Raw genomic sequence first — 27,978 nt, forward strand, 5'->3', positions numbered from 1 at the left:
TCTCACTTGACTTATCATGGGAGGTGCTAAAAAATTACACCGAGTGCTCCTCTACACGGGAAATTTTTCACTGGCTGCATCTAGATATTTTAAGGCAAAGTAGCCTTAAAATCAACTCAGTAACTTTGGGGCTTTTAAGGGGCCTTTTCTGGGTTTACCAAGCGTACTGAAAATCCTGTGTACATAACCTGTCTCCGTGTACACTCATACAGGGTGATAGAGACATGAAGCCAACCAAATCCCCCTTTAAATCACCCCCTCTGTGGGCCATTTATTTTTATTATGCCATTGCTTGGCATGGCTACATCAAGGTCTAATCTGTATTCTTAATAAAAAGCAAATTATATTAACATACTCATGAAACCTGTGTTTTCTGGCCTACACTGCAATTCCATGCAGGTAATGACTCTATGAATATTAATTCTCATTGCTCTTCCAAGTTAATGGTGGAAAATGTTTTGCTCTCAAGTATGCAGGTATACGCATCTAGCACAGGGCTGGTCAACCCATGGCATATGTGCCACAGGTGGCACAGGCTGCTGTGTGGCACATAAGCCCAAGACACTTGTGTAAGACAGGCAGCAGAATGGAGGCAGGTGGGTTTCAGCTGTGTGGAGCACAGGAGCCTACTGCTAGAAGTGGTATTAGGTATTAGGCCCTGAAGCTCCCACCACATTCTGGGCTTTGAAGCCTCACTCACCATTTAAACTGCAGCAGTTGTGGGGCCAGGGAATGGCTAATGTGACTCTTTGACCATGACTTGCCTACAGATGAAAGTACTGTAAGGTGGATACATAACTAGTTGGACCATCCTGCTCAATGAGTAATCATCAATGACTCAAGGAAGAGTTGGGAGCAGGTATCAAGTGGGGTTCCTCAAAGGTCCGTTGTGGGTCTGGTGCTGTTTAATAGCCTCATTAATGGTCTGGACAATGAGATCGAGCACATGCTTAGCAAATTTGCAAACAACGCCAAGTGGGATAGAACTGTAGATACTCTGAAAAGTAGGGCTAGGATCCTGAATATCCTGCATAAACTGGAAAAAATGGTTAGCAATCAATCAGATGTTTGGAACAGAATAACTGCATGCACAAATACAGACTAGACAATGACTGGCCTTGATGAGGACAAGGACCTGGGGGTTCCAGTGCTGAATACAAGCCAAAACTGTGCTCTTGTTACAAAAAAAAGCCAACAGCAGTCTAGGTTGTATTAACAAGAGTATCGCTTGTAAATCAAGGGAAGCGATTCTTTTGCTCTGATGACCTCATAGCTCAGCACTGCTCAGTCTGTGTGTGTACTCCAGGTACCCCCCCTCCCCCCACAAAGGATCCACATGTTAATCTATACCCACTAATGACTGAACTGGGTGTTCTTGTCACAAATCCTGGGATGCTCCAAAAGTTTGCAACCTGGTCTGGCTTCATCCCCGTCCAGGGCAGAACCATGCTAATCATATGCGACAGGCTGATAAAGGAGACAGAGGGATTTTGGGTGAACTGCTTGAGGCCCTATTTGGTGATGTTTACCAGGCTTGTACAGCTGGAGAAGAAACAGGAATTATTGGAAATGGGAAAGAAAGATGCAGCCCAGCTGTGGGACTAAACAGAAAGGCAACATGCATGCAATGTAGTGGCTCACCATAACTTGAAAAAGTCAGTGCTAAGGGGGACTGCACTTAATGGATATTACCATATACCTTACTCAGATGAAGTACTAATCTAGCCTTGTGGTAGAGGATGCTTACCAGTTGTAACTCCATACATGGTGTTTAGAATGACTGAGTTCTGCCTGCTCAATCAATATGTATTTTAGAACAATTGAGTTCTGCTCAATCAATATGATTTGGAACTATCTGGCAAATTTAACCTGGCACACAAAATGTATATATACACATTATAAATAAGAAGAGAGGTCTTTTAACAGGACAAAGAATGATATAACTATAAAAGTGTATTTTGGACTGTCAAGTCTCTCTCTCTCTCCCCCTCCATACATGGGCCATGTGTTTTAGTCATGCTCAACGTTGGCTACACTTAATCAACTTCACATTTGGTTTGCATTGCTGAGCTGAGTACATGCTGCTTTTGGCATCAGTTTAATGACAGACAGTGTATTTAATGAGATTTCATTGTGTGTGATCATAAGATGAGGGGCTATTGCCCTCTTCCAACCATAGGGGAAAAGCCTTGTCTTGTATTCCAGTAAATACAGTACTTTCAGTAAACTTGTAATAGTTTACATGGTATTCTGGAGGCTAACTAATTAACAACTGAGAAGTTATTTCCACAAGTCAGAGATAGAAATGGTCAGGTCATCATGCCCTTCTTCATAACACAATATAGGATTCTCACCTGCTCTTACCTCCCAATGCTGCACATTTTTCACTGATTTTTCTGTATCAGTTTTAAGCAAATATAAGATTTCAGCACTTTTTTGGGGAGATGTAATAATAGACTTTATTCTAATGCAAGGAATATCAAAATTTAATCTGGGTATTGTGATGGTACAAGATGCAGTTTTGTGGAGAAATGTGATAGCAAGGAAGGGGCCATGTGACAAAGAATCAGGATTGCCAGCCCAACAGTATGCTTCCTGCTTATGTAACTGACCAATTCAGTGGGGAATTAGGTAATGCACAGGTTTATGCTAAATGATCCCCACAACAGCTTAATTTATTCCCTCATAAATTCTAAAGGAAGGAAGACTGGCATCTGAGAATGGATACCTACTGCCTGATAACACAGGGAAGGAAGAGCCATCATTGGAATGTCCATCTCATCCATGGAGATAACCTCAAATAGAGACCTCAAATAGAAACTGAGAAACTACAAAAGCCTAATCATGCTACCATATGTAGCACCATTTTAGTGAAAACCAGCTTAGTGGTTTACAGTAAGTTATTTTTAATAGCTTTTTATTTAAAAGTATATTTCTATTTCCTCTTCTTGGCTTTCACACATGAGTGTGGTCTGTATTTAGCTCATTATTTTAAATGCTGGAAATGAAAACAAGTCTTTAAATCCTTATAACCTTGTGACCGTCTCTCTCTAAGAAACCATAACTAAGGGAAAGATTTATAGTGGTGGCTCAACTGACGAGCTAGAGCAGGATAGCTAGTTGCTCATAGGAAGAGTCATCTAATGCAGTGGTGCTCAACCTTTTTTGTACCAGGACTCATTTGTAAACATCAATGGCCAGTTGCAACCCAGTGCCCCTCACTCCCATCCTGCTGCCCCCCATCCCCAGGCCTCAGCTCCCAGTGTCTGGGGCAGGGGGTGGATGCATGGGGCAGGGGGAGCCGCAAGCAGCCCCTTGCAGGCTGGAACCCTGCCAGGCTGCAAGGGAAAAATCCACAGTTTCCCATGTTTTTCTCCTTTAATGGAGAATCCATTTTTAAAGTTTGTTTGAGACCTTTCATATATTCTTCTTGAAACACACTTTTGGGTCGCGACCCATGGGTTGAGAAACACTGATCTGACTGATCCTTCTATAAAGTTAAAAAAAAAAAGCAGAGGTTGGATAGCAGCACAACTGTTTAAAAGATACCCTGCAGGGAAAAACTGTAAATACTTATTTAGTTATAAAAAGACTTATCTGTGATAAATATCCAGTTACTCTTATCTATATTGCTCTAGACCATACTAAAATACAAAACTCTTCCTCCCCAGAAACATCCTTCAAATACTTGCCATGATTACCTATGATACTTGTTATGATTACTTGCTCAGTCAAGACATATGTACAAGAAGGCAGAGAAAGCACTTCAAGGATGTCCTGAAGGCCAGATTGAAAAAGATGCAACATTGACATTAGCTTTGGAGACCATTGCCCAGGACCACCCTAAATGGAGGAAGTCTGCTTGCAAGAATCTCAGTAGCCTGAAACCTCACAATGACAACAGGAGACTGAAAAGGGGGGGTGGCAGAAACAGCGTGTTGTGCACCAAACCAAGGATCCAGAGCCAACTGCTCCACACAGAAACAAGTGATTGAGTTCCAACAGAACCTGTCAATCCTGGATTGGCCTTGTCAGCCATCAGACCTACTGATAAGGCCATAATGGAAGATAATCATCCTTGACTGCAAAGGATTGGCAATGATGATGACGACCTTTATCCTTGCATTGACAAGGGATGAGTCAATAACAGGACTGTCTCTAAATGTGTCGAAATATGATAAAGGAATAAAACCCACAGATAGCTTGAGGTCGGTTGTACTTAACTACCAAAGTACAAGGGAAAGGAAATAAAACACCTTTTCTCTTTATCACTGTTACTTTAACATTTGATAATGCACAGAGATTAAAGTTGATTACTATCCCAATAATCATATTCAAGAATTGTTGTTACGAGTTAAACTGAAGCATAAAATAGCCACTATAGTGAACTGAATTTGAGTAAGTGCTGTCACTTAATTCAGACATTCCAGTTGTTCGTTGAAGTCTGGTAACCTCCATAACAATAAGACACGGGCTTTATGCATGTGTCAGTATAGCACTGTCATTTTAAAATGGACAATTAATGATTGCATTATAGGGCATTACATAAAATAACAGTATGAGCTTCAGAAGCTCTCATGATAGCAGGATTAGTAGATCAACACCAAAAACATTTTAAAAGATTCTAACAGGAAGACAAGGAAATTGCTTCCTGAATATCATGCACAGATACCTTCTGCATCTATACTGACAAGTATGGGATTCCTCTGAGCCAGTAAGTTTTGATGGTAAATAGAGGATTTCCTGTGTTGTGAACATGCCCAAGGTGTTATTTTTCAGCTTGCAAGTGTTTAGGTTAACAATAGGAAGCTCATATTTCTGTTTGTCAAGATAAACAACTTTTTTTTTTTTTTGTTAAGCTTGTTAGAACTCACAGACCATATATTACTCACTTAGATCCAATCTGTTTAAATTCCCATATTCTTAATTAGGAATATATGAATGAAACTTAATTTTCAAATTTACACTGTAGGTACCTTTTTTTAAAAGATGATGTGCCAAGTCCTAAGCTTAACTTGTCTTTAAATCCACTTTTCCAATTATCGAACCGGTTACTAAAAAATTGTTCTTGCCACAATCTCCATTAGAAATCCCCCTTCTGAGGCTCCCAAACCACCTTTCATAAGTACTACCCCTTGCATAATTTCTGTTAAACAGGCATTATAGTTTTATTCGTTTGTAAAATGTAAAGGTAAGACCAAAAATTCTGAAGTACCTACAAATTGCACTTGTCCAACTTGACCTTACTATGGCCGGACAATGCTTAAAAACCTAAATAACTGAAGTTGCAGGGACTCAGCATCTCAGAAAATCTAACCATGGACATTATTTTATGTAACCCATTTTGAAAATCTAGGTCAAAGTAACTTTGGCAAAGGCAGAGATTCAATGGTATAGCTGGGAAATAGTATTTAATAATCCAAACTTTAAAGTTCCTCTTCCCTAGAAAATTTAACTGCAGTTACAGGTAGAAAATCAGAATGAATGTCACTCATATTTAAGTGGTTTTATAGAAAGTCAAAATATAGGAATGAATACTAGGTTCCAATCAGAAGAGCATTTTCACATCTTCAGGGTGTAAAGATATTGTAGTAAAGTAATTAAGTCAATTTAAAATTAATTATGACATTTTTCTAAAAAATTCACAGAGTTTTGCAGAGGATGCAGTTCATATCACTTCAAGGTAGTCTTCCACTTCACCTCAAATCTAGAAAATTCAAGGATTATGTTGAAGGAGATATATAACTGTACACCAAAAATTCAGAGTACCTACCACACTCTTCAAAAAGAGATAGCAACCATATTAATTCCAAAGTCCAACTGGAAAAAAACAGAATGTGCTAAAAGAGATGAGTTCTCATAGTGGATATATTTTACTATGTTAAAGTATCTACAGGTAAATGAATTCAAGACCTGTATTCTTCACTGTGTTACTTTTTCCAAGCTGAACAAAAATCTCACCCCACAATCCTATGCACCTACAAACATTATATGATTTGGATGATGGCACAAACATTGAGTGTGGAACTGGACAGGTACTGGGTAACTGGATGCTTTTGCCTCTCCCTCACCCCACTCAGGTCCAAGGAAGTGTGCTGTCAAGAGAAGATGACCATCAATTCTTAAAAAAAGATAGAGGGAAAAAGCTTAGAGGCGCAACACTAACACAGGGCTATATTATCTGTGGCAACTGCTCAGAAAAGCTGTCTCTCACTAGGCTGTCCAAAGTGTCATGCTCAAGAGAACACAAAGATGGGTAACTAGTAGCTAAGCAAGATTTCTGCTTTCAATACCTGGTCACCAAAAGACGGATACAGTATAACATATAGGGGAAAAGCCATATCATGTTCAAATGATTACCAAACAAGTCTTTAGGCAGCTGGTTAAGTGGCCTTGGAATTACAGTAGCCTAAATCAGAACTCTACTAGGAAAAGAAGAATGTATATCTAACTCAGCTATGCCAGTGGTGCTCAAACGTTTTGGCCTGAAGGCTACATGGGCAGTGTCCAAGCCATCCATAGAGCTGGATCTGGCTGGTGATCTGGCATGGAATGGTCGCAACAGAGCCCCATCCAGCCATATGGAGGGAGGCAGGGGGCATCCCAGCAACAAGTTGGCCCTGTGAGGGGGAGGGAGGGCACGATGGGTATGTCCAAGCCACAACTGGGCACCAAGCGGGAGGGAGGGGACATGGCTCATTCCCAAGGGGCGAAGGGAGCCATGCTCTAGCTTTCCCCTCTCTTAGGGCTAGGGAGCTTGACCTGGCCCCAACCCAGCCCCAGGGGAAGAGGGGGAATGGCCCAGGCCCATCCAGCCTGGGGGAAGGGGCATGGCCCGGTCTCATTCAGCCATGGGGGTGGGGGCATGACTTGGCCCCAACCTGCTGTGCCAGTGTGCAGGATGCAGGGTCTAGAAATTTGGCGGCCAAGGAAGGTGGTGGCCATATTCACTGCCACTGCTCCCCTGCTGCCAAATTTCAGATCCCTGAGGAACCACGCATGCCGGATACCTATGGCTCTGTGGGCTGCGGCTGGAGGCCGAGCACCCCTGAACCAACAAGGATTAAAGGCTGATTTACTACACAGATAAAAATACTCTTTCATCTCTTTTTTGTGGGACTAGCTTCCTCCCCCTCAAATTTACCAATAAAATTTCCAGTTAATTAAATGAAGACACAAGTAAAATCTTTTTTAAAAATCTGACACTACAATTCTATGCAGACTGACACCACTAAACTAAGTGACATTTCTGGATAACCACAAGAACTAGATAGTGAAATAATCTTCTGGATAGTGAAATGATGAAAACATATAAGTGAAAGAACTGTGTAGTAAATTATCACTTCTTGTTATTTTAACTGGAGAAAGCACTGGAGTGATTGGATGGATAAAGTTATCGATTCTCTGAGCCTTCTGGGTAAAAGGCTGACTATGAGATGAAAGTTCAGAGGAAGGAAACAAAGGTTCATATAATAAAACTGCAGCCCTACACAGGTATTTTATCAGAAGTGAGAGCCATTAAAGGAGTCTTTAGAGAAAAATCAACCATTAATAAGGGAACAACCGTCAGTGTCCTGGAAATATTTTGAAATTACATAAAAGAGAGCAGCTCCATAACCAGGAAAGTACATGGAAATCAAACCATTTTCCAAAGTTGCATGAAAGTCGAGTAGACATTCCAGGAAGTTTTAGAGACTAAGATCTTCTTTTCTTTACACCAGAGTGGTTCCAGTCTGAGAACAGAGTAGTTGTAGGCCAAAACTTCAGGAAAGCAAGCAACTTTACACTCGTAAAAAAAATTCCAGCCTCTGCTTTTAAAGCCACATGAAAATAGAGCTGGAGCTTCCAAATTCAGTATACATGTAAATCCTGCATGGGTAGATTTGGAGTCGGAAAGAGAGCGAGAGAGAGGCTGAATTGAAATCCTTAAGCAGGGGTGACATATGGTTGCACAACCTACTCCAAGTGATAAATACCAACCAGGTTTGTCCCCTTGCTCTCCAATGACACTTCAGGCAATAGAGATGCCCTGCAGGAAGGAGGTCTATGCTACATGAATAGAAGGAACTATATGAACCAAAGAGTGGGCTTTACATCACACACCCTATTAGTCTGAGTCCAGAGCTCTGTTCATTCAGTATGTTGCCTCAGTGGAGTTTCTCCCCAGCAGCAGCCTTTAGAATCATACGCTACTGTCTTAAACAACACTTTGAAAGTCTATAACCTAGACATATTACAAGGTGCACAGCTTTGAATTTCAAGCTTCCCTATGCATGCAAAGCTATGCATCAGGAAGCCAGCTTGTGAGATGCAGGTGCCAAATAATGGCATAAACTGTTAAAACTGCTGGCAATTTACATAATCCCATTTAAAAGCACTTTCCCTCATCAAGACTAAACAGAATGAAATCAAATCAGTGTCAAGGCCAAACAATGAGTGAAATAAAAGCTAAAACTTCTCAGTAACAGCCAGACTCTGCTAGACCCTTCCAGAGAGAGAGAGAGGGCAGTCAGAGCATAAGAGATGTCTCTACCACTGGACTCTCCGCATCAGGCCTTCACCAAATGCTTCTTCACAGAGATATAGCTGAGACACTACTCTCTTGGGGGAAGAAGCTGCACTTGAAGAGGTGGAAAAGGGGTAGGGAACAGGAAAAGCCATGTCTTTTCTCTCCACATGCATAGATGTAGTATGGCACGCACACACTGAGCTTACTCCAGGAGGCATTCTGGTGCTGTGGCTTCTTTGGGACAGTATGACCCAGTAACATTCCCTCCTCCCCCCTGAAAAACAGGTACATGCCTATAAAGACACATTTAGGATCTATTATTTAATAGATGTGGTACTAAAGCATCCCCAGTTGCTTATTTAGGGGTTTTCTGCAGGGTGGATAAAAATCAACGAGATAGTCCAGTATTATAAAAGCCTTAGTCTGCATATTTAATTGTATATATTATATTATATTGGCAGACTACAGCTTTTATAATACTGGAATATATATTCCAGTATTATAAAAAGATCTAGTATTATAGATCTCCCCCCTCCCCAACAGCCAGCAGTAAGGGGAGGTGGCGGGGAACACGGGAGGGACAGGAGCAGGGGTTACTGGCGGCTGCATCCAGCTGCAGGTGCAACCGCCGCTGTGACCACCACTGCAGTTGCAGGCCCTGGCCCCAGCCCCGGCCCGAAGTGGCAGGGGCGAAGGTAGGGAACAGCAAAGCCCAGTCCCCCAGCCCAAAGCAGCTGGGGGGAGGGAGTGGCCCCAGCCCAAAGCAGTGGGAGTGCCGGGGGGGGGGAGGAAATCAACCCCAGCCAAAGGGGAGGAGGGAGATGGCCCTGGCCCTAAGTGGCGAGGGGAAGAACGGCCCCGGCCCCGGCCCAGGCCCTGGCTCCAGCCCAAAGCAACGGCAAAGTGGTGAGGGGAAGAACGGCCCAGGCCCAGGCTCCAGTCCAAAGGGACTGGGGGGGGGGGGCAGTGAACGTCCCAGGCCCCAGCCCGAAGGGGAGCAGGGGAACGGCTCAGGCCCTGGCCCAAAGCAGCGAGGGGAGGTGGGGAGTGGCCCCAGCCCGAGCCAGGGGTAGGCATGTCAAATGCAGGCCTCTGTGTCCCCCCCCAGTCATTCTTGACAGGCAGTAAGTATGTATGTATGTATGTATATATGCATATCTTTTTTAATTTAAATCAGATTTTTTTTATATAATTGTATTTGAATTTTTTTAAGATGCTTTTTAAAAAAAATAAACCTATATAAAAGATAGTTTTAATTTAAGATATGTTAAAACTCAAAGATATCATCATGGAATAGGGATTATAACTTCTAATTGTATACTATTTGAGACAATATATTTATGTAACCTTTTTAGAAAAGTTTTATAAATAGATCACCACAGGCCATTGACTATATTAGGGGCCCAATCTTATAGGGCTCCCAGAGACTCCTCTATAGGTTGGTAAAGATTAAAAAAAACCCACTCTACCTAATGGGACTCAGTGCTCAGTCCAGCAGATCCCATTAAGCATCTCTGTGATGCTTAGTTTTAGTTCTCAAACTGTGGACTTGTCTCCAGAGAAAACATCCTTGTTAAAAGCAGCGTCTGGAGATGAGAGATAAGAGACCTGATTACTTACCCATCACTTGCCTCTCTCTAAAAATGCAAAGTTTCAAGAAGTTAAAAGAATAGAGGACTGTTGGGGGTAGAGTAGATCTGGGCAAGGAGGAGAAGTCTGGAGATAAGTGCAAGGACGGAGGGGCAGTAGAAACAGATGAGAAACATTTTGATCAGAATATTCCAGAAGTCGTAAGGAATAAGTTTTTGAGTATAGTCTTTCCCTCACTATATCTCAAATCAATGGAATGGTATGGTAGAAGGGAAAACCTATCAAGGCAGCAGGCTAGTCAGGCCATAAGAGAGAAAAATCTAGAAGAAAGTGAAGAAAGTCCCAAGCTAACAACATATGGCTGCAGTGTGCATTTGATGTCCTCCTAGTACAGCGTGGCAAAAATATCCCCCAAATATCCATGATTAAACTAGTGAATTGGAGAGAGTTTACCCACCAATGACTTCACAAGTATCTACTTCAATTAGCTTTGGTAAATAAAATAACCAAATCATAATTCATTTTTCTGATGTAGCTGTAAAATTAATCTGAAAAAATATCAAAATAAATCACTGCTTTAAAATGGAGTGTGACCTTCTAAAAATGAAACTTACATATTATTCACAACTCAGAGATAGATGTATTATGGTTATAGCAAACAACAAGAATGCACTGTTTGCAAAAAACAAGGATTAAATTAGAGGCTTCTGGACCAGTGATTTAAACTATGATTTACATCATGATTTAAATGGATTTGATTTAAATCAAATCCACCCTGATTTTTTGCAATACTTAACACCCTGCAGGATAGTCAATATAGGGCTTCTATTCTAACAACAGAAACTGTGGCCTTGAAATGGAAGAGCATTTGCAATTGGAAAGCCTATGCAGAAAAAAAGTATATTGGCTGCAGGTTTTTCTGGAGTCGTCTGCTTTCTTAAAGAAAGTGTCCAAGGAAGTTTGGACAGATGTTCTCCGGGGAAATGGGCGACGCAGCAAACTTGTTCGCTGGCATGACATTGCATCGGATCAAGCGTTATAAAGTTGAAACAGTCTCAATTTATAAACGTAAGTGAAAAATGTTGTAACTCAAAATGTTGCAAGTCGAGGAATGCCTGTATATGCTTCCTGGACCATAATCCACAGTTCCGTGCAAGGGACCTCCTGGGACATGATGGGGCTTCATTTCCCCACAAAAGGTAAGAGTTTCTTTTCTTACAGGTTGGCTGACCTTGTTCCTCCAAGCGTCTCCCGGAGTAATAAGGAATAACGGCCATAAGTTGTTAGAGAGTAGGTTCAGACTAGACATTAGAAGGCACTACTTCACAGTTAGGGTGGCTAGGATCTGGAACCAACTTCCAAGGGAAGTAGTGCTGGCTCCTACCTTGGGGGTCTTTAAGAGGAGGCTTGATGATTACCTAGCTGGGGTCATTTGAGTCCAGTTCTCTCCTGCCCAGGGCAGGGGGTCGGACTAAAAGATCTGCAAGGTCCCTTCCGACCCTACATCTATGACCTCCTACACTGGGCTTTAAACTAAGTTAAATGGGGGATGGGGAGGAAGGAGATGGAGAAAGTCTGGAACCTACAAACTGCAAGACATGTAACAGTACATCCCAGGTAAGTACTAAGGGGCCCACTGGGCATCAGAATGGGGCAGGGGGCACCAAAGGCACCATTCTATACTAATACTAATTAGCGCCTCTATACTAATACTAGGAGCAGGGGGAAACAAGCAGGAAGAACTCATATTTCTGCTTGCAGACAATAATGTCGATTTAGTGGGGCTAACAAAAACCTAGTGGGACCTTACCCATGACTAAGCAGTGCACATTGAGAGCTATCGGTTGTACAGATGGGACAGAGGAGGGAGAAAAGTGTGGGGGTTTCTCTCTATGTTAAGAAGCATTATACATCTACCCTAATCAAATGGGATCAGAGGAGGAGAAAGTTGAGGCATTGTGGGTTAGGATACATGGAGGTCGAGGGGAAAGGGACTTGGTGGTAGGGGTCTACTACAAACCACCACACCAAGAGGAAAGGCTAGACTTGGAATTCTTGAGGCAGTTCTCAGAGGCCGCATGGTCTAGGGATGTGGTTGTTACAGGGGACCTAAACTACCTTGACATCTGCTGGGAGAAGCAGTCAGCTAAATCCAACCGTTCACGTAGGTTCTTAACTTGCATGCAGGACCTTCACCTAATGCAGTAGGCATACGGTCCCACTAGGGGGAATGCCTTACTGGACTTGGTGTTGGCTACGGGGAATGGCCTGATAGGGGAGCTACAGATTTGTGGTCACCTTGGGGATAGTGACCACCAATCAACTGAATTCACCATACGGCTCAGGGTGGGTAAGATAACTAGTAGTGTGGAAGTGCTGGAAGTTAGGAAGGCTAACTTCAGTGTGCTTAGGAGTCTAGTCAATGACGCACTGCAAGATAAGAGTATTGGCAAGATGGGAGTCCAGGAAGTGTGGTCATTCCTAAGGAAGCGATCCTTCGGGCGCAGAGGAAGACTATCCCAGTACAAGGGAAAAGGAGCCAAAAAACTTCCTTGGCTAAACAGGGAAATCCAAGGGGGCCTAGGGGCAAAAAAGAAGGCATACAGGGGGTGGAAGCAGGGGGAAGCTACAAAGGAGAAGTATACATACTTGGCCCGCACTTGCAGGGAGGCAGTTAGAAAGGTCAAAGCAACTACAGAGCTGAGGCTGGCAACACAAAATAAAGACAACAAAAAGTCTTTTTTTTAGGTATGTAGTGAGTAAAAGGAAGGCGCAGGGCAGCATAGGACCCCTATTGAACAAGAAGGAGCGCTTAGTGACAGACGGGGGGGACACGGCAGAGCTATTCAATGAGTTTTTTGCCTCAGTGTTCTTGAACAGGGATTAAGATAAATCTTCTAATGGGTTCTTAGATGGGTATCAGAGGGACACCAGCCCACCAACTGTTGATGCTGACTCGGTGCAGAGTCACTTGGATGGACTGGATGTGTTCAAGTCAGCAGGCCTGGATGAGCTGCATCCGAGGGTACCGAAGGAATTGGCTGGTGTCATAGCAGAACCACTGGCACGGCTGTTTGAGCACTCGTGGTGCTCGGGTCAGGTCCTAGAGGACTGGAAAAGGGCCAATATGGTCCCTACTTTCCAGAAGGGAAGGAAGGAGGATCCGAGTAATTATAGGCTAATCAGTCTCACCTCCGTCCTTGGAAAGGTCTTTGAAAAGATTATGAAGGACCATATCTCTGGGAGTCCAGCAGGAAAAATAATGCAGCAGGGCAACCATCATGGATTCAAAGCAGGCAGATCATGCCTGACCAATCTGGTTTCATTTTATGACAGGGTCACAAAATGCTTAGATGCAGGAGTAGAGATGGATGTCATTTTCTCGGATTTTAGCAAGGCCTTTGATACGGTATCTCATCCCATTCTCATAAATACATTAAGAGGCTGTGACAGATGTTTACATGGTCCGGTGGGTGGCAAATTGGCTTAGCGGTTGCACCCAGAGTGGTAGTAGACAGGTCAGTATCGACCTGGAAGGATGTGGGTAGTGGGGTCCCACAGGGTTCGGTCCTTGGACTTGTACTCTTTAATATCCTCATCAGTGACTTGGATGTGGGTGTGAAGTTTACTCTGTCCAAGTCTGCAGAGTTTGTGGGGTGAAGTGCATACTCTGGAGGGTAGGGAATGATTGCAGGCAGACCTGGACAGGTTAGAAAATTGGGCAGTACACAATAGGATTCAGTACAACAAAGACAAATGCAGAGTACTGCACCTAGGGTGCAAAAATATCCAGCATCCAGCAGATGCATGACAAATAGATCATATTTCCAATAAATGAATCAATCAACATATATTAAATGGTTACTAACCACTGAAACGTTTAGAAAAGTTATAAAAGGAGTACAAATTAAAAACATAATGCAAATCAGTGGGTTTAAATCAAGGTTTCTTGCTTGAAAATCTAAAGCACAATAAAAATAAGCAATTTAAAACAATGTACACAGCCCAAACACATGAATATAGTGAAACACTTGTGTCTTCAGAGCCTGGCCTCCCTTTCTGCAGTTAAGTTCTTTATGTATAGCTATACTTAGGCTGTACAGAGATTTGTGCATACACTTTAAGGAGTACAACCTACTCTCACAAACGGACCGAAATGTAAGCGTAGCTCTATGTGCAATTGTGTTTGCAAATACCTTGACAGAAGTCTGTTTAGAATTTACCCTCCAAGTAGAAGTTTACTAAAACTTAAATGCATCTCGACAGCAAATTGCACAATTTTATACTCTATCAACGTATTGCAACAAATCATTGAGAACAGGCAGGTTTCTCTTTCCAGAGCTATTTTTTTCCATTGTCTCTAGCTATTTCTGGAATTGTAAGGAATAAGCAGAAGCTTCCAAATTATTAATTATTTTTTTGAAAATTAACAATGGAATAAAAATCACACTATATACTTTATCCTGAGAAGCAGCAACAGCAACAATGAAATAATACAAGCCTTGAAGCCTAACAGATGCCCAGAATTAATTCAGCTTGCAAGTTACATCTACTGTGACAATGTATTATGACATGAAGCTAACAATTTTAAACTAGCGGTGTTCTTGCTATTCATACATTAACGGTGAAAAAAAACCCTTGTGCATTACTTACTGGAATGTAATAGATGTTCATTTTAGGGGCTTCATTGGCAGTCAGGAGCATTCCTAAAGAGACACAAATCACATGATAAAAATATCTGTTGAAAGAGACTAACTTTTCCAAATAAAAAAGTTATAAAGTTGTTAGAAGAAATAGCATCTAATTGAATGCAGGGCACATTCATTCCAATTAAAAAAAAAAATGCAAAAAAATTCAAATCTCAGGAGTTTTAAGAAAAAAGAATGACTGCAATTTTATACAATGCCAAAAAGGAGTTCTCTGAATGGCAATCTGAGAAAACATGAACGAACATCCCGGGAAAGCAATATTAACCGTAAGTATATATAAGCATATATTGCAGCTGCACTGCAATGGCCGATTGAGCCCCAGTTAACAGCTCATTCCAGTGCTTGTTTGCACTGGCCTGTCTCCATAGATGTGAGCAATCTAAGGCTCAGGTAAGCGTACCGCCCAATCCCACCATTATATTTTAAGCAACATGTCTTCTGACTGTTCAGACCAGGTCTAATTAACATTGTCCTTTAAATGGGGCCAATATTGTGTGCAGATGAAGCTATAATATTGGGGCGACGTGCTTGATAAAAACAAAAACCTTGGTAAACATAGGACGGTGATCTGTAGCAGTTTGTCTGTAGAGCCTCAGTTAATAAGAAACTGAAGTCTCAAAAAAATTTTTTTTAAAAAAATCACTTTTTTCTTTGGGTATTGGGTATATTTCAGAATACTCTGTTTGAAAATAAGTAGTACGGTCTGACAACAGAACTGAGACTGAGGATCTCCTGGCTCTGACGGCAATTGTGTTTGGGTTCTTGAACAAACCAGTTTAACTTCTGTAGCTCAATTTGTGCAAAATGAGAAGCTTGCAAAAAAATTATGGGAACCATCCAACTTGATTTTAAAATGCTCAGGACCTGAGAAGTGCTGTAGACATTAAATTAATGACAAACCCCAAAACTAGCAACAGACTTTTGCCTGTTCAGCATGAAAATTATATGCTAAGATTTTCATAGTGAAACTGACTGAAACAGGTATTTAGCCTGTTTTTTCTGCTTTAATCTCAATTTTGAGTTTCCTGTGCAGGTGACCTTTAACATAAGTAAGAGGAAGCATGAAGGGAAAAAAGTTAGATAACCTTGCGATCTAAAAATGTTCTAACAGAGTCTACTGAGACTATGAATAATGGGATCAATTATCACATAACTGGAGGGCACATATACAAACTTACACTCAATGAGAGGTACATAATTAACATGGGTGGGGCAATTCTTTCCACCTCTAATTCTTTTACTAAAAATACAGAATGCAGTTGGACTCTACAGGGATGAAAAATGGCTGCACATGTTTGACAAAGCTAGTTACAGTAGCTCAGTTCAGCAAAATAAGGCTAAGAACCCAGTTCAAAACAGTTCACAGGCAGCCTAAATAAAAGCAAAGATTTATAGTATGGTTCATGGGTTAATGGTCCCTTGAAGTATCAGTAGTTCCACTGCTGCTGGGGAAGTTAAAAAGCATTTTATTTCTAATGCATGGAGAAAATACCAGACACCAAGGCAGAATGGCAGGAACAAGTTCACTAATTATGCCCCATGCTTCAAAGACAACAGCAACAGGAAAGCCTTCTCTATGGGAAGTTCCCACAAATAAATAAAGGGACAATAACCTCAAGGATAGTACCTGGCTGTCTACTTCTGGGGAAATATTGAAGCAGAGGAGGAGAGTCTTGATCAAAGGAAATGCTTGCTATGTATTCATCTACTGTCTCTCCTCCTTGGGTATAACCAACTTTCATAGAAAGATGACCACAACTATGAAACAGCACAGTTGATTAACTGGATTATATGCAATAGTTTTCAGGCAAAAAAACCCAAGAGTTGGACAGGATATGTGACTGATTCTAGCCAATGAAAGATCAATTTCCTAACACAATCTTTGGGAGAGAGGGACAAGGGGACTCTACAACTAAGTTTGAAGAAAATACTCATAATTTTGGAGGGCCAGAGAAAAAACAGACTTACAAATATTCATGTTGTGTAGGCTACTGACAGACATTCCTGTAACGGCACAATTGGACCTGATCCACAATTCCAACAATCACACCCTCCTGCCACGTCACATATAAGCTCTCTCTTTCCATCTCCTCTTCCTTACTGAAGGGGAACATGGATACAAGAACCTGGCCCACAAACATAAAAGGTTTCCGACCCCTGCAAGATGCTACATTTCAGTGCTGTACTCTACAAACTGTCTTATATGTACAGAAGGGTTTATTTGTCAAGGGAATTATGAGTAGTGAACCAGGTTGATTTTTTTTTTTTTTTTGTTAAAACCTTTCAACTAGAAAAGTCTGCTCTGAAAAACTGAAGTTCTATCAACAGTGAAACTATTTCTGAAACTCTCCTGGTGTGTTTTCCAAAAACACCTTCAAATTATGCACTTATTGTAGTTTGACATAACTGTCAAACCATTAAAGATACACACAGGAAATGCTGCTTTACAAAGCATGGTACAACATTTCTATAAACACCAAGTTCAAGTCAAAAAATAAAAAAAATTAAACCAGAATTAAAAAAAAAAAAAGACATTTATTCAAGACTGAAATGTTTTAAAAAAAAAAAAAAACAAACCTTTTTTCCCCCCAAAATTTGTTGTTGAAAAATTTCAGAAGCGATACAGATTCAGCACAAAAATGAAATGCTGAAGTATCAGAGTTTCCAGCAAAATGAAAATGTAAAATGAAAACCAGTTCTTTCACCCATGGACATGCTTGGTTTACATATCTTTCCTCCAAAGCACCTACTACTTGTAAGTCGGATGCAGGCTAGATAGACAATAGGTCTGACACACCACAGCACTACTTATATTCTCAGATCCAGGGGGAGTGAAGCTGACAAGCACATCCACTCGTGTTCTTTTTCATGGGGCCTCTCTTCCAAATACCGCAATCTGCATTGCCATCCTCCTAGCCTAAGACCTCTGCAAATCCCTCAATCCTACCACAAATCACCATCTGTCAGAGCCACAAGATTCTTATCCACACCAAAATCCCTCTGCCCCAACCCTCTTCTTTTCCTGAACTATCCCAATCACCACACCCAGAGCATTGTTCAAACTCCCCCTTGCTGGTCAGACTCTCCTGACACCAAAACACCAAGTATTGTGTATACTTCATATTACAGTCATGGATCAAGAACCCCTTATCCAAAATGATACTGCAATGCTCAGAACATGAGTATATTGCCATTTCATCTTCCCTCTGGTTAGCAAACACTAGCACTCTATAATAATGCCAAGATGGAATATGTAACATGCCCATCACTCCTGCATATCTGCATACACAATGGCTTATCTAGCAGAAGAGTTCCTGTTAAAGATACTGTATAAATTAGCAGGGCACATTTCCCAAAAACATAACACCTCCTTAAGAATAGTTACCCATCTACAGGTTAATCTGGTTTCTGCTAAGGGTAAAATTCAACTCAGTGCACAAGTGTAGCTCCAAGCATCTCTTAAAGCCATGGAGACATTGAGGCCATAGGCTACCTAGAAGAATGCTTGCGCCAGACCTGCACCAGTCCTGCTCATTTCAGTCACCCTGAAAACCCTATTCTAGACAAAAGTGTTAACCAGAGTTTGCTAACTTGGGTTATAGCTGCAGCAGCAGCAGGTGACAAGGTCACCTAGATTTTAAATCAAGTTGGGGACTCAGATTTCTGACAAGTCTGAATGTGGATTTTCTTGGGTTAGCAGTTCAAGTTACGTCGTCTTCCCTACTCCTTTTATTTAATTTAAGATCACCACAGTTTCCACGTTTTAGACATAGCCTTTGGCTTTTGAACCAAAGAGTAAAGATGCATGTTATGCCATGTGCCACATGTCAATCTAAACTATGTGCAATATTTTTTTTAATTGTCTTCCCAAAGGCCGGTTCAATGCCATGAACTAGTAAAGAAGGCCCAAGCAAATGAGATTATTTTGGGAACAGATCTCAAACTGAACAAATCTCAACTGTTAAGAGACCCAGCTCTGCACAAAACATTAAAGAACCAAATGATTTAGAACAGTGCTGGTTTTTTTCCCCATGGGATTGGACCTCAAAAATCTCTTGCTCAACTGACTCCAAATTTGGACTGTTAATCCTTCATGTGGCAGAGGAAAGTTCAAGGCATTCACTGTAGGAATGAAGATTTGAATATTTGGAGTCACCTGCTGAAAAGAAAGTAAGCTCAGCTTGGTGGTCTGCTATAAAAGATGTTATAATTAACTGAATTATAGAACTGGAGTATCCTAGCCAGAATGTAACATCATGTTTACCCAGCAGATTTTACTCTAAAGACTACAATCTCCCTTTTTCAAAATACAGTAAAAAAAGCTGTCTGCGCTATATCATGCAACCTGGTACTTTTCAAGTGCCCTACTGGATTAATGGTTTCTAGGATGTCCTTTATTCTGTACACACACATATTCTTCAAGTCAGAATCTATACCCTTGTGCTGTACTCATAGCTCACATAAGAAAGATTAAGTCTCAAGACGATGACCATGAGTTTACACACTATTTTTATCCAAATGATTTCCAAAAGGTTTTACTAAGCAGCAGTGAAACATAGCCACCACAGCACACAGCAACAATAAAAAGAACTTCAGAAGAGGAAAAGAACAACATATTTAAATTGGAGGAGAAATGTAAAACATGGGATTGATTACAATGCCAAAGAAAAAGCCTTTCCACCCTAGGAAATCTCTGAAAAAACAGACTAAATGACTTTTTTTGCAAAGGAAATCTGCAGAAAGGGGCTTTACCTGTAAACAAACTTAGTTCATTTTACACATACCTGAATTAGGATAAAGACAGACATCATTGATATCATGTTCTGGCTCCATTGAAGTAAATATTTTTCCCTGAAACAATAGGGAGAAAAATACATTACAGGGAATTCACTTAATGCTTTGGTAAAATACAGTTACAGACTGAAAATAGGCCTTACGGTGGCCAAAAAAGACAATGCAAAAATACAGCAAGCAAAGCCTAAAGCTAACACGATTTTGCAGTGGGACAGAATACTGATACACACGGGGCAGGCTCACAAATTCAACATTACTGCCCAGGGCTGACCAGACCTTCTCTAAGGAAATGCAGCCTATTTGTTGCTCAACCCAAGCCACAGCACTGCATGCTGGCACCTGTAGTCTAACTGCTGCAACTTCTATATTGAAGATGTGGATGTCAGCAATCTATTCCAATGTATTTTATAAACTGGGTGGAGCCCTCAAGATCCTGGCATGTCACCAATAAAGCCCTTTTTTGTGATGTCTAATTTTCTTGGTTGTAAATAGTCTCATTTTCATAAATTATCATTCTCTAACAGACAGCCAAAATGATGGGCTGGTTGTGGGATTTCCCCCACCCTGCTCTCATCTCTGTAAAATGAGGCATGGCCCAGCACTTCAAAACAAAGTCAGAAAATTACAGGAAATGTAAAAAAGGCCTGAATAAAAGGAATCAGTTGTCACCGACTTAGGAAGATCAGGATGGAGGTTATAATGGCAATTTATAATAATGATGTGCTAAGCCTACAATTCTGGGATTTCGTGCCAGGTCATGTATTTGATTTCATATACTGTAAAGACATCACAAACTCCCAGTTTATAGCCAAACCTTACATCTATTATAGCAGAGGAAACTTCTTCTCAAATGCAGTACAACGTAACAATGAAAAAAAAAGATAAAAAGGAAGTGATGCTGCATAAAAATAAGAACAAGAGAAACGGACTGCCTGCAACCTCTGCCATGTTTAGTTCATGCTGAAACACATATCCCACAGATGGATGAGATGTGGACTGAGCGAAATAACCGCACCCCAGATTTCTCTCTTAAGTTCTACTTTTAAGTGTTTTAAGGCCAATTCCTTCACTGACAGCATGCAAGGTCAGGGGGTCTGCTTGTTCTAACATGCTGAAAGAGGAGCTGCTAAGTTGGCTTCTTAAATGGAAGTAAAAACTAGCTATGATATAGTCAAGTTACAGTTGTATATATTAAACTGCCTTCTACCACCACTCAGCATTTATACCACATCTTTCAACCAAGTGTCTCAAACCTTCAAATCTCATGAAGTATAAGCAATTTTGCTTGCTTGATCCAACACTGAAAACAATGTCCTCACAAGTCGAATGCAATTTCTGCTTTAAAATATATATCACCACTAGATGTAAATTTATATAAACACTATGTATAATCTACAACACAGATTTAGCTAATAAAAGTACTGAGCAGTTAAAACTAGGGACTGGAGAATGGGACTGCTATGTATGATGCTTTCAGTGCACTAAGGAAAAGTGTGTTAAAATTGTGCCTTCATTTTATTACAGAAATATTAGCAAGCTGTACAGAATGTTAAGCACCACATTGTAGACAAAAAAGAACAAAGATGCCTCACAAACACACCCTTAGTTCTCAAAGAAATGCAAAATGTGTCCCGATCCTCCAGTTCTCTCTCTTGCTACAATAAATGTTCCAAGACTTTTTTTTTTTTTTTTAAATAGTCAACCTTTTAAATTCAGGAAAAGGAGAGGCAACAGCCTTGATGTAGCCATTGGACAACTGCTTGCTGCCTGCATTTACCAACTGATATTTCTGTTACGTCTTCTCTTGGCGCGTCTACACAAGACGTTTATTGTGGAGCTGCCCAATTAGGTCCACAGTAAATATCTCTGCCTCTACACATGCACCCGTATTAGGGCGCACAAAGCAAACTCTGGAGCTGGATAATACTTGTAGATACAAGCATTAGCTAGCTCCGGAGTTTTTGTTTCATATGCCCTAACAGGGGCACACATGGAGAGGCGGACATTTACTACAGAACTAATTAGGCAGCTCTCCTCAGTGCATCTACAAGAGTATCTCCAGCATACTCAGGAGTTCTTTGCTCCTGGGCGCACAGTCAAACAGCACACCCAGGAGAAAAAACAAACAAACTACAGAGCCATAAGCTCTGGAGTTTATTCATGAGCATTAATTGCATGTGTAGACATGCCCTCTCCCTCTGATTCTGCAGACAACAAATGCTCACACTGTCACACTTATCACTTCATCATGCAAAGTGCACTTCAGTGACCACAATGGTCAAAACCTCTACTTTATACTGAATCCAACATTTCTGTGCATATCATAAGGGTCTTACAGACAAGAAAATTTCAGGAGGGGAAAACCCAGACAAAATACTTTGGTGCTTTTATACTCAAACTTCTAAGGCAGCCAGTAAATAAGAAGGTTCTGTGGCCCACTTTTTAGAGAGGCATAAGCATGAGCTTACATGTCTGCAGGGATCTAAACTGAAGGACAGGATCAGAACAAAAACTTGCATCCCATTATTCTTCCTATTCCCCTGAAGCAGGTCTCGCCTACCTTTTGGGTCCCCCCCTTCCAGCTGAATGCTGCCATACCATCCATCCCTAGTCTCTCCACTGATGATTAATAAGAGCCTGTCTCCAACCCCACCCCACCTCAGTAGATAAATCATCAAGCTCCCCACCAAAAGGCACGTCTCAGCATGGGCTATTCTGGTATCAAAGCCAGGTACTTTCCACCCCAAATTCTGCCTTAGTTGGTTCCCAAGCAGGGAGAATAAAGAACCAACATTTGAGGGAGGGAAAGTAGAGGCTGCTGGAACACATTCTAGGAAAGGCCAAAGATGTCCCTGTCCCCAAGCAGCAAGAAACCTTCATTTATCCCATTGCAGAGGCCAGCTAATAATCTCTATGGTGTTTGTCTTTGACTGAGAGAAACGAGACAATTATGGAACAAGGAGAGAGGCCAATAACAGACCACCTATTTTTGATAAGAGAAAAAAGTGTAAGAGGTTGTGAGACTAGATGCTCTGAGAAGCCTTTTGATGAAAGAAGGTGGGTTTCCCATGACAGAAAAATAAGCACGGTCCTTAGCAATGTTGAACTAGACTATAAAAGAAGACTATTGAAAGGTTTGTGACTGCAGTTGATAAGTTCCACTATGTAGGTCAGAAGAGAAGGGGATCAGAGTGCAACAGCAACAGAGCCTTTGAGGAGGAACTGTGACTAATGAAAGAGCCTCCAATCAAGCTAAACTACAATCATACTATTACAGATCTGCCAATTAGGACACAGTTCCACATGAGAGATTGCTAGTCAGGCAAAAAAAGTGGAGAAACTGTCAAGCTGTTCAGAAGAGGCTCATGTGGATACTGAGGATGAAAGCTCAAAATCTGTTTGAACCTTTTGCACCTACTGCTTAAGAAATAATCTACCATAAATTAGTCAGCATATACAACCTAACTTGCATGCTGAAATGTGGGTGTCAGTTTCAATGCTATTTCCTTGTCCTAGCAGATCTGTGTAAATACAATTAGCAGCTAATCTCACCAAAATAGAGTCCTTGAATAAATTAGGAGTCACAGGGTTAGAGCTAAATGTACTTAAGTGCACTGTATAATGCATGTGTGTATACGTGCATACACAGAGAGTGCTTAAGAGTCAGGAGAAGGAAGACACTTGTGTGTTTTTTTTGAAGCCACTAAAATTTTACAAATGAGTTTGGCTTGGGAGAAGGCTCCTTGTCATCAAACTGAATTTCTGAACATACAAGCAACCATTTGGCCAACAAATCTACAGGAATCTCTATTCCAACCCTTCATTCCATACCACAGCTGCAAAGTACCCACTGAAAGGCCCACACACCTTTGATGTGATGTGAAAACAGAGACAAGGCATCACCAATACAGTGGCAAGGAATTTGGTAAGTATAACATGCTGGAATGACACTCAGAAGTAGGTCACAACCCTTGTTACAGAGGAAGACAACCTTTGCCCCCTGACAGTAGCCAATCCAAACACAGGAACATTTCTTCCTGCCCCCAAAACTGGAGATCAATTTAACCCTAAGCACATGAGCAGGACCCACCACCACCACCCACTGAGAGGTTCTTTGTAATAACTCCTAATTAACCATGTAGCAGGCAATAACAATGAATGCGTGCACCTGCATCTCTCATTAAATTCATCCTTGTCAAAAGATCTGCCCGAACAGTCAAACAAAAAAGTAACTATGCTTACAAATTAGGACACGCAAAATTCCTCCCTGTGTTGAAGTGTGGTGATAAAAGCTTAAATTCAAATCAACAAAATGATGAAAATAGGGAATTTAGCTTAGTATCATAAAACATACACTTACCGTGTCTCTGTTCCACATTTTTATGATTCGTGAATCCGCAGATATAATTAAATCTAAATGATCCTGAAACTGGATTGATTTAACAGGCAGGCCATACTGGTGATCTTTGACTATTAATGGGTTACTGGATCGGAGATCGTACAGCAAAACCTGGAAGAGTAAGGACAATTACACGTATGCTATACTATGAGGTTTCAGCTGAGGCCTGGACCTATACTTCAAGGTTGCTTGGATTTAAACTGGTGCACATTATACCTTGGGCTAAACCAAGAAAACGTTTGCATTTAAAATGCCAAAGGAAAAGAGAGAAACATTAAACATAAAACAAAGAAAGCATTTTCTGTTCTGAAGTTATTAAACAAGCCAGATTCACTCTGAATTAATTTTTTTATCCCCAATTCCAAAGAGATGCTGCAGCCATATGAAAATATAAATACACTTAAGCATTTATCATCTTTCCCACCAAATAATGAAAAAATAACTGCATGCAGATGCTTTCCAAGATTTCTTTAAAGTATTTTGTTAGTACTCCCTCTTGTATGTTCTGGAGCTACCCTTCCTTTTAGGCATCAACTGCAAGGGTATAATATGTAAGCTTGGGTTCAAAGAAGTCTTGGAATTTGGCCATCTTTAGCATTGGAGGACGCCACTGTCACTGAAAGTGTATTTTTGGAAGCAAAAAGATAAGACAAATTCATGGAGAACCAGTCTACTGAAAGCTATTAAACAGAAGACTAGATATCTAAGTTCTCATGTTCAAGACATTCTAATAGAGAGGACACTGGGCTGAGATTGGGGAGACCTTGATTCTAGTCCTGTGGACTTGTGACATCCCAAGACAACATCTGAGTTTCCTGTATGTGAACTTTCCTTCAAAACTTTAGCATCTACTGTTAAGAACCAAACTGTACAGAGAAACAAAGCTATGCTGCTACTTAGCATTATTCTCCTCTTTCAATGCCATAACACATTGTACCTTATTTCATTCAGGTGAAGAGCTCTCTCTCTCAAAGAGCAAGGATGTTCAGAAAGAACATAACAAGAAGAATGGCAAGAGAGCAACGTGACTACACAAGAAACTTTTAGGATGCATCAGAATGAAAAAGCAAAAGCACACAGGCAATGGAAAAATGTAATGGTAACTAAGGAACACATAGGGACAAAAATCAGGAAGGAAAAGATAAAGAATGTGCTGCACCTCATAAGGGAGGTTAAAGACAACAAGAAGAGGTTCTATAAGTATGATGGTTACAAAAGGAAGACCCAGGAAGCAGTGGGTTCACTGTTAACTAGCCAGGGGGAACTCTTAATAGAAGATGCAAAGAAAGCAGAGCTGCTTAACAGCTATTTTGCCTCAAGTCTCCACGAAAAAATGAAAACTGCAGCTAGACTCCTATAAGAATTATTTGCATAAGGAAGGGGACAATCTGAACGATGAAATAACGAAGGAGACAGAGATTTTAATGGATCTGAATGAATTCAGGTCAGCAGGGCCTAATGAACTTCATTCTTGTGTTCTGAAGGAACTGGAAGAGGCGATCTCACAACCCTTTGCCATGATCTTCCATAGAAAATTAAGGTTGGAAGAAACCTCAGGAGGCCATCTAGTTCAACCCCCTGCTCAAAGCAGGACCATCCTCAACTAGGGCACTCCAGCCACAGTTCTGTTGAGCCAGGCCTTAGAAACCTCCATCACCTCTCTAGGTAACCTGTTCCAGTGCTGCACTGCCCTCCTTGTGAGAAAGTTTTTCCTAATATCCAACCTAAACCTCCCCTGTTGCAACCTGAAGTCATGGGAGACAGACCAAGTACCAGAGGACTGGAAAAGGGAAAGAAGCAAAAAAGCAGGGGGACAAAGGAAAAGGGACGGGAGACTTCTTCTACGGTGAGGCCCGGGGCAGAAACAGCCCGCCCACATAGAAAAGAGAAAAGCCCCGAAGACCAGGCAAACTTACCCACTGCAGAAATAGATGGGCTGGATGAGCCGTGCCAAGACAGAACACCCGCGAGGTTCGTCAGCCACTTTTATCTGTGGCTGGATGACGTCACAGAAGAATGCCGCCCAGTGGAGATAAAAACCGGCAGCAGGGAAACAGTTGTGGGGACGCTGCAGGGAACAGGCTGCAGAGTCATCCCCCAAGCCAGGCAGGCACTGCACAGGCAGTGGAGAGAAAAGCTGAGGAGGGACACATAGGAAGGGTCCAATGGCGATTAAGGGATCGCAATCCCGGAGAGCAGTGAAGCTGGACCAGGGAGGGTGGTGTCGAGGGACAGTGGGACTGCAGATGTCTGAGTCGTGAGTAGGGGTGGGCTGAGCCCCCCCATTTTGTTTCAGTTAATCATTTCTTTTCCTTAATTTTCCCTAAGCCCTAGGGCAGGAAAGGGCCAAGGCGACACTCACAGGACAGAGTGAGCCGGGGCAACGTCGGGGACAGCGGCACAGCAAAGAGAGCCCAGCATATCACCAGGGACGGTCCTACGTCCTGAAGGTACCTCGGCAGGGTGAGAACACCAGGAGCCGAGTATGTGGGGAGGACCCAGGAGGCAACACCAGAGGGTGAGCCAACCGACCATCGACTGGCCGTCCTAAGAGGCTGGTGCATGGCTGGGGTGTACGGGAGGTGGAGCCCCAAGAATACCTGCTAGGAGTGATGCCCAGCCTGCGAGGAGCAACAGGAGGAAGCCCCACCACCAATGGAAGACTCAAGTTGTGGCAGGCGAGTGTCAGGGTTTGCCTTGGGGAGAACGCGACCCGATTACAGGAGCAGCCTCTGCAGTTGACCCCAGGAAAGAAAGGCTGATCACAAGCAGCCAGCATGGACTTACTGAGAACAAAACATGTCAAACAAAATTGATCTCCTTTGACAAAGTAACAACTTGGGTGGATGAAGGGAATGGTGCGAATACAGTGTATCTGGACTTCAGCAAGGCTGCTGACAAGGACCCATATGACCTTCTCATATAGTGAAGAACTGTGGGCTGGACAAAACTACTATAAAATGCATAGACAACTGGCTCAGTAGCCACAAGCAAAAGGTAATTATAACTGGATCCATGTCAGAATGGCAAGAGATTACAAGTGGAGACCCACAGGGGTCTCTCCTAGGCCCAGTGCCGTTCAATGTGCTTATTAATTATTTGGATGCTGGCACAGAAAGCTTCTTGATCAAGTCTGCAGGGTTATGAACGCAGAGGATGGAACAGCAATTCAGAAGGATCTAAAAAGCTTGCAAAGCTGGGCTGAGGCTAACAGGATGAAGTTCAATGCTGACAAAAATAAGGTACTATATGCTGTGGGAAGAAGTCCTAACATGAAGACTTCTTTTCTCTTCAGGAAAGGCAGGACAGCAATACTGAATAAATGAACTGGTGTTGGAGAGACCCTGTCTGTATCTTGAAGCAAAATGAAGAGAGATAGTTGAGAAACAACCCCGTCCTGTTTCATTAGTCACAAGCAAGGTAGAAAGAGAATGTTAGAGGTGTTCAGTTGAGTAGAAAAAAATATCGATATCTATACAAAATAAAATGGATAACCAGTAACTTTCTCATGCTACTAGGTCAAAATCAAGTTCACGTGTCTATAACTGACTCCTCCTTTAGTGTACATGCGCTTCACAGAGAATCTACTCAAAGTATTCAGAGACCTGGGTCTGTGATAAAAGAACAGTTTCTCCTAAAATCTTCAAATTCAAATTGGTTGCCAACAGCATATGTACCTGCCCAGTGGATGTTCCAACAGCCATATTCAAAGCTCCGTTAAACTTCAATGCTGAAATGGATGGTAAATCATTTATCCTGCAAGAAAATATTCATAATTATACAATTATTCCAAAAACTTTCAGAAATATCAATGCTCACCCTTTATCCCTCTGTTTGTACATTTTTAAGAATTAGTCATGGCTTGTCAGGCCAAATAAATAGGTGACAAAAATTCCAAATCCAAAATTAATCCCATACCTTTACAACTTCTGTGGACTGGACTACTGATAAGTAGTAGAACCACAGACAAGAATCGA

General features: G+C 41.6%; 1 protein-coding gene across 1 annotated transcript in view; it reads right to left on the reverse strand.

Moving 5' to 3' along the window:
• The window catches only part of NOL10 (nucleolar protein 10), a 73,489-nt gene that overhangs the window by 32,381 nt on the left and 13,130 nt on the right, over positions 1-27,978 (reverse strand). Inside the window, exons 10-13 of the mRNA XM_006021792.3 lie at positions 27,679-27,757; positions 23,963-24,112; positions 19,593-19,659; positions 14,753-14,805 (exon numbers count right to left, since the gene is read on the reverse strand). Coding sequence (XP_006021854.1) covers positions 14,753-14,805; positions 19,593-19,659; positions 23,963-24,112; positions 27,679-27,757 — 349 coding nt within the window. The remainder of the gene's footprint in view (positions 1-14,752; positions 14,806-19,592; positions 19,660-23,962; positions 24,113-27,678; positions 27,758-27,978) is intronic.

This window comes from Alligator sinensis, unplaced genomic scaffold (genome assembly GCF_000455745.1).
Source record: "Alligator sinensis unplaced genomic scaffold, ASM45574v1 scaffold678_1, whole genome shotgun sequence".
Lineage (NCBI taxonomy): Eukaryota > Metazoa > Chordata > Crocodylia > Alligatoridae > Alligator > Alligator sinensis.